This window comes from Camellia sinensis, chromosome 8, assembly GCF_055761805.1.
Source record: "Camellia sinensis isolate YWXY chromosome 8, ASM5576180v1, whole genome shotgun sequence".
NCBI classification, from domain to species: domain Eukaryota; kingdom Viridiplantae; phylum Streptophyta; class Magnoliopsida; order Ericales; family Theaceae; genus Camellia; species Camellia sinensis.
The window spans coordinates 130,573,931-130,585,277 of NC_138968.1; the positions used below are offsets into that span (position 1 = coordinate 130,573,931).

The 11,347-nt window shown below is 33.6% G+C and overlaps 1 protein-coding gene and 1 long non-coding RNA gene across 2 annotated transcripts; one reads left to right on the plus strand and one right to left on the minus strand.

Annotated features, from left to right (window-relative positions):
- Positions 1–522: 522 nt before the first annotated feature.
- On the minus strand, positions 523–7,707 carry LOC114297204 (two-pore potassium channel 3). Its single transcript, XM_028241598.2, has 2 exons — positions 6,668–7,707; positions 523–1,184 (listed from the first exon to the last, which is right to left on the minus strand). The coding sequence occupies exons 1-2, from the start codon at positions 7,705–7,707 to the stop codon at positions 1,031–1,033; spliced, it is 1,194 nt and encodes a 397-aa protein (XP_028097399.2). The 3' UTR covers positions 523–1,030.
- On the plus strand, positions 7,189–8,056 carry LOC145797120 (uncharacterized). Its single transcript, XR_014338210.1, has 3 exons — positions 7,189–7,320; positions 7,404–7,735; positions 7,821–8,056. It is a non-coding gene; the product is annotated as an uncharacterized LOC145797120 (long non-coding RNA).
- The last annotated feature ends 3,291 nt before the right edge of the window (positions 8,057–11,347 follow it).

An 11,347-nucleotide genomic window follows, 5' to 3' on the forward strand; every position in this document is an offset into this window, starting at 1 on the left:
CTCCGAAATTTTCGCGAATTTCGTCCAGGTGAGGGACAATTTCTATACTTATATACATACACATATGTATATATGTTGGAAGGTCGGCGAAGACGGTGTTGATTGGCGAGCTGGTATGGTGTTAGTGTGAGCCAACAGCGACTTAGGTCGCGGTGTCGGTGTGTTCGGAGTTGCTGCGATGGGTGGTGTGCAAATGATGGTGATCCTCGACAGCGGTGGGAGATAGACGAAGTACTGGTTTGATGTAGGGGAGAGAGAGAGAGAGTGAGAAGAGACAGAGAGTCAAATTTCTCTGATATATGTTTAGGGACCTTAGATATCAAAAAATAATTTTATGAATCTCTTCCATTACTAAAAATGGGATAAGAAACTTAGACTAATTTTTCCTATAAGTTATCATATAAGACCAAACTTCGAAACCAATTTTAATATGAGATAACATAATCTTACAATAAAAAACAAATTATCAATGTAAACATTAAACAAGAATAACACTGCTACATCCACCAAATTAACAAGTCATTTTCTGAGAAGAGTTTTCTTTCCCGATAAGAAATTCATTCAAAAGAATTCGGATTAAATAAATTCAGTCGACGATGAATCATTAATCAAATACGAATTCGCTCCTACCTCCTATCATATATGTAAGTGTAGAGGTGAGCAGCTCAGTTGATTTCCTAACTTCATTAGACTTGAATTTTGTAAAATAATCATAACATATTGATAGACAAATACAAATTAAATAAATAGAATTCTAATCTAACAATTATAATTATGAACATGCAATGCACATTCTCCGTTAGTAGATGAATGGGAATGGAAAGCTTATCTTTTCTCCCTAAGATTACTCGATGAGTGTCCTTTCATGATCTGTCTTCTGTTCTGCACAGAGAAAAATGGAACGCAATGCTTGATCTTCTCGCTCTGTTTGGATTCTAGGAAAATTTGCTCCAAAGGCGAATGATCCGGAAAATGATGTTGCTGTTGCTGTATTTCCATTAAAATAGGGAAATTTAGCAGTGGATCTGAATCAATCAGCGTCACTCTCCTCCATGAGATCGGCAATGGTAAGTCTGCCGCAGTTGGTGTTGTCTAATGTATCAAACTGGGTGCAGATTTGCATGATGTCTTTCTCTGCTATTTTCCCCATTTCCCTCAGCTTGTAGATGATGTACTCTGATTTGCTGCACCCATTTGAATCATCAATTAAGAAGAAATTAGAGATGATGACACTGCTGAATGATTAGGAGGAGTATGACACAACTTTCACCTTTTTTATTTTATTTTATTTTATTATTATAGGCCCTCCTTCATATGCAGAATCTGTAACACCTAATTTGGATCGGTAAAACATAAAACATATAAATGTACAAGAAAGATAAATCATATGCGCACACAAAGAACACAAGATTTACGTGGTTAATCCCGAAACGAAGGATAACTGTTGCGATTTTTACTATGATCAGGAAGGTTACAAGAGATTACATTGGATAGATGGCTCTCCTTAACTATAAATACATACAAATTATGGCTACATGTTACAAGTGCAAAAAATACAATAAACACCCTTACTCCAAAATTCGAAATCGAGTTGTTATTGTTCAGTACTTATGAGGATCACACTACTCCAACATCTTAAAGCTTTGATTATGGTTCAGTCGAATTTTGCAATAGGTTTCCGAATTCTCTCTCAATCATTTCCCCACATCACATTCTGAATGTTCATTTTGGTTATGGTGTTTTTTGCTTTTGTGTCCAATTCCTACACCAGGTTCCCATATTCAAATCAATTTATCAGCAAATTTGATCTAGATGGTTACTCTTTCATAGGATGAACTCTTGAGCTATCAACACGTTGAATAGCTTAAAATCCTTTCTCCACAAGGAGATTCAGTTCAAACATCACAGGTTCACAACAAAAAAGGACGCTCCATGAAAAGCCAAGTACTAGAAATCAAAAGCTAGGACTCATGTAAATTGGGTTTTCCACCATTTCTGAACAGCAATATTTTATTCCCGTGACCCAAGAGCCACTCAAAATCTTTATAAAAAAAAAAACTCAGTTGGTCTTATGATGCCTTGTTCTTTGCCGCCTGCGGCGCACTTTAGTATCCCATCCCATGTATGAATTGATCACATCCGTTATTTGCTCAAGTCACAACCTGTTTTTCTTGTTTCCATCATCAACTGTGACACTCTACATTTCACCTGTCATTGTCATTCATCTCTAATTGATAGTGAAATCCTTAACTTGTATAATGGCTCCCGTCTACAAACCACCACACCTCATTGAGTGAACCAAATATTGATTTCCACATCAGTAGCTTATAATTTTTATGAATTGGTTGATAGATTTCTTCCTTTCCTGTCAATATTTTATTGTAAAGGTCAACATTTTATCTCCGTATTTTTCTTCTTTTACTTCTCTTATGTACATCTTCATGTTTCTCAGTGCTTTCATCTAATTTTTAAGTTTTCTTCTATTAGGACCTAGAGTCCCTCTGCTGTAGTTTGGAAATCCCTTATGATGAACATTTATTTATGTTGTAATCCAAATTCATTTGATTTGTAAGTTCTTGTATGTTTACATGTGTGAATCCCATCCATGGAATTAAGTTGTAAGCAAGCCAGGGCATAATCTATTGAGGTTGAAGCAGTCATTGACAAGTTGACGTAGTTCAGCAGTCCAGAAGCCACCCTGTGTGGATCCTAGAGCATGTTGTCAAAATACAAAGAACGTGAAATTCGCTACTCAAGCGGTGAAGAAACCGCTTATTGTTAGGATTAGTCCACCCATGTGATCAAAGGTGGGTCCCATACAGTTATTAGGGTGGTTTATACATGTATTTGGGTTAGGATAGTAGAGTCTGAAATCTACAAGGAAACCTTATATATGTAGGATTTGGTTACCTAATTATATGGGGTTAGGATCTTCATGGGTAGACTATTATAAATAGTCATGTGGACTATAGGGTTTTTTCTAAGAGAGATTGAGAGATTGAGGTGAGGGAAAAATAGAGATCAACTACCCTTAAGCATGAGGTTTGGATAATGGTGTGGGTTTTGAGTATTTTGGCCATCTCACAAGTATTTTTTATTTTATTCATAGTGAAAACTCTCTCTCCCGTGGATGTAGCCAATTTGGGCCGAATCATGTAAATTTGTGTGTGATTATTTTTCTCTTTGGTATGTGCGTTGATGTGCTTCCGTTCGCATTGGCAGTATATGGAATAAATCCCAACACTTGAGTGGTCTATATTGGTTAGATTCAGTTATAAAAGTATGGAAACTGTTCATTTTCATGTTGTATTTGGATGACTCGCATTCTCTATCTACTGGTGTGAAACAGTTACAAAGTGATCTAGAGACAGATTTATTCAACCCATGGAGATCAATTATGAGATCTATGGATAAACAAGCTTGTATCGATTATCTCCAAGTCCATAGTTCTCTTCTCCTATACTTGGTTGAATTTCTTTGGTGGATTCTAAAGGAAATTGAAGATGTTTGGTGAATTCCAAAGGTAATTTTGGTGGATTTCAGAGGTGGTGTCCTCGGTGCATTGGAGATCGATCCAGAGAGAGCAATGAACGTTGAGTCTCTCTCATGATGTTTCATTCGATCTAGTGGATTGATTTGGTGACGTTGGGCCTATGGTTTTTGATCTTATTGGAGGTTCCCAAATTGAGGTTTGTCCATGTAAAAAATCTTGTCTTTCAGGTAGATTTTAATTTTCATAGCTTCATTAGGAACTGATTATATTGTTGAAATTATTTTGGAATTCAGTTGTTGATGCAGTGGAATACAATAGGCACTAGATATCGTTCTAGTAGCCGAATTCTGAATCCACTGAAAGAAAACCTTGAATCCACAGGAATAAGTATAATTCTCGAAGAGAAATTGAAATATTATTGATAAAAGTTGTCTTTGCCGTAAGGTTGACATTAGTATTTATAATAATCTAAACCTTAGAGACCAAGTATTCTTGGACACCAAGAAATCTAAAGTTAAGGAACAATCCAACTAGTCTAATTCTTGGAAAACAACTAATCTACATATTAGGAAAGCAAAATAAATCTAAATGAAGAAACCTGATTCTAGAATATTTATGCAAAATGACAAGAATCCAATCAAATAAATATATCAAAAATATTAAAACTAAAAATATAGAAATTCTTAAAATCTTGTGCTACATCAGTTGCTCACATAGTGTTTGTTGATTTCACTTTGAGATTCATGATTCTAAGTCAATCATCGCAAAGGGAATTTCAATTAATATTAGAACGGGTCGCTTTAAACCTTGTTTTCCAAAAAACTCTACGAGCAAGATTTGGTTGATTTATTGATGTGGATTCAATTGGAAAAGGCAATTCAACCATTATTGTACTCTTTGATGGTTGCAACTATTCATAATTAAATAATAAAAAAAAACTATTCATAATAGAAAGCCCAAATGAGAATATGAAAGTCAATTGCTAAAAAAGTTAGGCTATCAACATGGTTAGAAGGAGCCAATTGTTACAAAGGATGGTATGACTACTCCTAGACCATTTAACAATTAGACAAGGTTGATTTTGAGAATTGTGTAAGGAATAGCAAGGTTATCAATGCCCTTTCTTGTAATGTTACATCAAAAGAATTTCGACGTATTTGTATTTGTGAAATTGCAAAAGAGGTATGGGATATCTTGCAAGACACTCAAAAGGGACCAAAACAGTCGAGCATTTAAAACTTCAAAAGCTCACTAGTTTTGAAACTTTGAGAATGGAAGAGAATGAGTCCTTTGATGAGTTTTACACTAAATTGAGTGACATTGTCAAATCTAGCCTCAACTTTTGTGAGAAAATTTGGAATCCAAACTAGTTAATCTTTTTTTTTTTGAGATCATTGCCAGAAAGATTTCAATAAAAGGATACCACAGTTGAAGAGATTCAAGACGTAGATAAGCTAAATGTGGAGCAATTGATTGGTAATCTTCAAACTTATGAGGTTAATTTGTGCCGAACAATAAATTGAAAAGTGTTGCTTTTAATAGCTCTCATGTTGATGAGGAATTTGATGATGAAATTGAATTTGATCTTGAGTTGATGGAAATCTTCACTAAGAAATTCAAAAAAAAAAAAAAAAAAAAAAAAGGAAAAATAAGAGGCCTAATCTCAAGGAGTCAACTCAATTGAACAAAGTCAACTCAATTGTCAATATAAATATCATGTTATTTGTTTAGTGCTTCCCAAGGTATTGTTTCTTGCTGAGAAGCTTCTTGGAGCTAGCTCATCAACTTGGCTCATACAAGTTTGTTTATTCTTTGGGGTTGGGATTAGGATATGATTTGTCTAGAAGTATTTTGTCACAGAATTGCCAAAATGGGAGATTATTAAGACCTAGAGTCCCTCTATGGTAAACACTTATGGTGTAGTTCAAATTCATTTGATTTGTAAGTCGTTATAAGTACATGTGTGAATCACATCCATGGACTTAGGTTGCAAGGAAGTTTGGGCATTATCTACAAAGGTCCGAGTAGTCGTTCCAAAATCCAGAGTCTAAGGATCCACCACCTGAGCGGTGGTCCCATGGTTTCCTCCTCTTTGGATCTCAAAGCCTGCTATGAAATGCAGAGAATGTGAATTCATTGCTCAAATGGCCAGCTTATCAAATTCCACCTATGTAGTGGTCCCATGGTTTCATCCTCTTTGTTACGTTACTAGAGTTAGATTCAGTTATGAAAGCATGAAACTACTAATTTTCAGATTGGATCTCTCCCATTCCCTCTCTATTTGTGTTAAATAGTTACGGAGTTATTTGGATTTGGAGAGAGGTTTCTTCAACCCGTGGAGATCAACTATGAAATCTATCAATCAACAAGCTTGAATCGATCTTCTCCAAGTCTACAATTCTCTTTTCTACACTTGGTTGAAGTCCTTTGGTGGGTTCCAAAGGCAATTTTGAATACATCTGGTGGATTCTAGAGGTTTTCGTGCCGTAGACTTGGTGCATTGGAGATCAATCCCAAGAGAGCAATGAGTGTGGATTCAGAAAGAGGAGCTTAAGTCTATTGGGTGTAGATTCACAGGTGATTGTAAGACTCTTGTAATTGCTCATTTGATCTAATGGATTGATTGGTGGCCTAGTGCCCATGGTCTTTTATCCCAATTTTATGTTCCTCAATTATGGTTTTTCCATGTTAAAAATATCATCTCTCTATTGTGTTTGCTAGATTTTACTTAGATTCATTAGGAGTTGAATATATTGTTGAAATTGAGTTGGTCGCAGTGTTTGTTGAATTGACTTTTGAGGTTCATAATCATCACAATTATGACATTCATCTATTGTATGCTAGTAATTGTTGAGACTTTTGGGGGAGTCATTTCTCTCTCTCTGAAATGCTAAGGTGGATCTGGGATATGAAAGTGGTCAATCATATTTGTGCCTGTCTAATGTGTTTTTTTTCATATGTAGTTCTCCATATACTTTCTGCATGGTTCTAGATATTCTAATTTTATGCCAACAGGTTTCACTCTGTTTGTAGAAAATCTAGCGCAGAGAACATCTTTAAATTTCTTCATGTTAAAAGGAGTCTCAGCCTAATGTGCGTGCTAGAATTCTTCTGAACTTGTATGTTAATTCAACAACACTTACATATAGAGAAACAATTTTCTTTCAAAATTACCTGATCGATCCATCGTGGTCTAGATCTGCAGCCACTAAATCCCCAAGAGTCATCTTCTTCTGAAGAACCCACTTGGCAATTCTACGATTCCTCTTGTCAATCCTGAGCTCAGTGAGATACAAAAATGCCCTGGCAACAGCCAATGTGCTGACTAAAAGCCAAATTATAGCAAAACACCTGCCTGCTAATGTCGTGAAGGCATAATCCCCGTAACCAACTGTCGTAACAGATGTTACAGACAGATAAAAACTATCAACCCAACTCATATCCTCCAATAAATGCACTGTAACTGTCCCTATGGCAATACAACCTACAACAACTGCCAAAGCCAATCCCACTTTCATCCTTATTCTCATCCTCCCCTTTGCTGGATCAATCACATATGCTCGAACCATCGTATTGAATTGATTCTCGTCCACTGTGCTCAACAAAACAGCCTCTTGCCTATCTAGAATATAAGTGACCAACCCATTAAGCAATATATCTACCAAACCAAAACCAACTAAGATGAAAGCACAAGTAAATAGCTTTGTGAATGTTGTGTCCGGAACAATGTCACCGTAGCCAATGGTGCAAAGAGTGACGACAGTGAAGTACAAGGCGTCCACTGGCTTCAATGTGGCGTCCCCCTTAAAACCTTCGCTTTTCAATAGGTATACTGACATGCCAATTATTGCATATATAACTACTCCAATGAAGGCTTGCCTGACGATCGATGGTGTTGATTTTCTTGCAGGTCTTGGATCTATGGAATTGTGGAAAGCTTCCCTCACATCAGTTATGACACAAGGAGCGGAGTTGGAGCGCCGGGTGAGCCTTCTCTTTCTGTTCAAATTGGCTAGGAGGTTCATCAACGACGAAGAATGTGGCGTTGTGATGATTGGAATTGCAGATTCATTGTTGATAAGTTGGTTATTTGATTGTTGCCAAGACGGAGTGATGTCGATGAAAGCCGGTGAGAATTCTCTCTTTGGTGTTGATTTGTTTGATGCTTCTTCTCCTCCTGTTGTCTTGCAGAGAAGAGGCTCATCATCATCCATGGTGATAAATCTGCATTACATGAAATAGGTACTGTATATAGTTATTATTATTATTGTTATTTTAAAATTTTTGTTGTGTGTGAAAATGATATATTTTTTACTGTTTTTGTTAGGATATAAAATAAAAAATAAAGGAAATATTAAGTGAAGTGCAACTAGAAGTCCATGAATACAATGAAGAACGATAGCTTTCTTTTGGTTAGATGATCTGTCCATCTACCAGTCAAATAGGGGGCAAGTGGTGCATGTCCTCTTTTTGAAAACTGTTTAACCATCGCATATCAATGCATGCTGGTAGTTGTGAATTGTGACTTCACATTTTTAACAAAAATCATCACAGGTTTTCTTACTTTCTTTTTGGGTTTGCTGTTTTTGACCTCTTTTGTTTTCACAAGGGTCAACCTCTGTCACATTAATTAACCCCTTTTTTGGGGTACTGCGGATTTTATTTAGTACACACCACTCAAATTTTAGAGTAAGGATATTTATGGTATTTCGCATTTATAACATGTCTTAATTTGTATGTATTTATAGTCTAGCGAAAGCATATATCTTTTCTAATCTCTTGTAACTTTTTTTTTTGTAACTTTTTTTTTTATTAAAGTGAAAAATCACAATAGTTATAGATGTAACCCAAGTTTGGGTTGAACCAAGTTAACCTTGTGCTCTTCTTGTGTGTGTGTGTGATTTGTTTTTTTTTTTTTTGTGCATTTGTTTGTTTATGTGTTACGTGTTTCTTTGACCTTGATTAGGTATTACAAAATTTGAAAATGGGTCATGCATTTAAAACAACCCAATTCAACCAAACCCAACCCATTTAATATATAGGGTTAAACGGGCTAGGTTGAATTAGATAGGGGTTGGACATATAAATTTGACCAATTTGTTTGCTTTATTAATTTTTCTCTGTAACAAATGGTGGTGGAATGGCTGTGGTGGTGGCAGTGGTGGAATTTATTTAAACGTCTAAATAGATGCTTATGTTTGATCCATTTTAATTGAATTTGCAAGATATAAGCTATTTAAATCTATTTATGGATTTAGATTGCTTTAATTACTATTATTTTTTTAGATGGCTTTAAGTTGATTTCAAATTAGTGTATTTAGACTAGCTTATGATTTTGGATTAAGGCTTGGTGTGGCATAACTTAAAAAAGTCAAAAAGTCAAAAAGTCACTATCCTATTTAAGTCACATCATCTTATTTAAATCACATCACCTCTCTAACACATCATATCAAACCCAATCCAAACCCAACCTATATAAACCAATAAGTCAAAAAGTGCACTTTTTTAGAACATCCCAAACCAACCCTAAGTTTGTCACTTAAAAGTAAAATGTAACACATGTTTGTAGAGGGGGTGAAGTATAATTTGTTAAACAAACGACACCGTTTGGGGGACATAGCAGGCTGCTGTGAGCTCATTGGAGGCGTGTTCCGAATCTTTTTCGATGATTCTAACTATTCATATTGTAAGGTTCGTCGAATAGATCATTCATGCAAAAAATCAAGTAAATTGGACATTTGTAATCTCAAAAAAAGAGCACATTAGTTTTTCAAAAAATAAACGGTTAATATGATTTTAATAATTTTTTTAAAACAATTAGGACCTGATCATGGGGTTACAGATATCCGATTAACTTGAATTTTTACATGAATGATATGCTCGACAAACCTTACAATATAAACGATTCAGATCATCAAAATAAAGTCAAAAAATGAGGACAATGGATAATGCCATTACTCAATTTTAGCTAATGTTAAATAATTAAGGGGCAAATTACATTAAAACCAATTGAGTGTCAAATAATTTTAGGGTAAATGACATTAATGGTCTCTATAGTTTGAGATTTGTATAATTTTAGTTTTTGACTTTTCAATTGTGACATGTTTGATTCAGAATTTTAAATTTTGTTCTAAATAAAGATAATTGAAGATACCATTACTCAATTTTAAGGGCAAGTCGTCGATATGATAAAATATAAATTAATTTGACAAAAATAAATGTCAAAAAAATATTTTTGAATTTTTAAAAATTATTTCTACCCACCAAAGATAAAATTATGTAAAAGTGATAAATCTTTTACACATTTGGGAAGACTAAATAAGTGCACTTTTTGACTTTTTATGAAATATGGGTTGGATTTGGGTTGTGTTTGAAGTGATGTGTTAGAGAGGTGATGTGACTTAAATGAGATGATATGACTTAAATAGGATAGTGACTTTTTGACTTTTTGGATTTTTTGGAAGATGCTAAACTTGGCAATTAATTTTTTTTAACAAATTAATTTTTATTATGTGTTTGGATGGGATCATGTCATGGATGGTTATTTTTATTTTTATTAAACTAGTTTATATTTTTTCAAAACTCAAATATGACGACAATTTTGATATCATTATTAAATCAAAAAATTCAAAACTAAAAACATTTCATATATTAAATATATTAATTACACGTTAAAAATCTAACAATCACACATTATATGATCATCATCCAAATACATAATAAAAATTAATTTAGTAAAATAAATAAATGCATAAATGATTTATCAATTTTACAAAAGTTTATCTTTGGTAGGTAGAAATAATTTTTTAAAATTCAAAAATATTTTTTTGACAATTATTTTTATCAAATTAATTTATATTTTATCAAATTTTTACCCTTGAAATTGAGCAATAGTATCATCAATTGTTCTTATTTGAAATAAGATTCAAAATTCATGATCAAATGTGTTACAATTGAAAAATCAGAGATCAAAGTGACATGAATCCCAAATTAAAAGGACTGTTATTGTAATTCGCTCATAATTATGGACCGCTTCGTAATTGGAGTAAAAAGCGACATCGACTACGTATTATATAGAATTTTTAGTAATTTTTATTTTAAGTCGTTTAATTGGGTTTGGTTTGAGAATTTGTCGAGTATCGTGTTTAGTCGGAGAATTTGACAAGTGAAATTAAAAAAGTGGGATTGCATTTTCTTTTTTTGTTTGATTTACCTTATCAAATTCTTTAACCAAACACAATTTAACATTACTTTTATATAATTAGGTAGTCTTGGAATACTATTTTACACCACTAATTACGTACAATCCTAACAAAAAAATACTAGATCCCAAACCTTTAACCGATCAACAAGAAGTTGGGCACCATGTAAATTTGCCAAAGATCACCATATAATTTTTTTGTATCCTTGAGTAATTTTTAGCACCCTGCTTTTCATTAAATTTTATGCAAATATATCATTAAATTTTATGCAAATTTTATTCAGCATATAAGAATAATCTTATAATAATTCATATATTATAGTTTATTATTGTGTGATGTATTATTATTGTACTCATCTTACGGGTCTCAACACTTAATATTTATTAATGTTCTTATATTTTCTTAAAATAAATAAATAAAATAATAAGATTATCATGGTATGATATCATTGGAGAGAAAAAGAGCCCAACTGATGACTGGAGAGAAAAAAAAAGGAGCCTGGTGTGACTCAAGTTTACAATTCATTCTTGTCCATGTGCTTTCTAACTTGTAAGTAAGCCTCATTTGAAAATTAACTATTTTAATTAATTTTTTAATCTTTTTTTATAAAAGGACATGTTAAAAACAGTAAAGAAAGTAATGGGACAATTAG

Excerpts from the sequence above, each read along its gene's own strand:
- LOC114297204 (XM_028241598.2), bottom strand. The coding sequence starts at position 7,707 with ATGGATGATGATGAGCCTCTTCTCTGCAAGACAACAGGAGGAGAAGAA. Across the intron at positions 1,185-6,667 it reads GACCACGATGGATCGATCAG|CAAATCAGAGTACATCATCT; the intron begins GTAATTTTGAAA and ends AAATGGGTGCAG.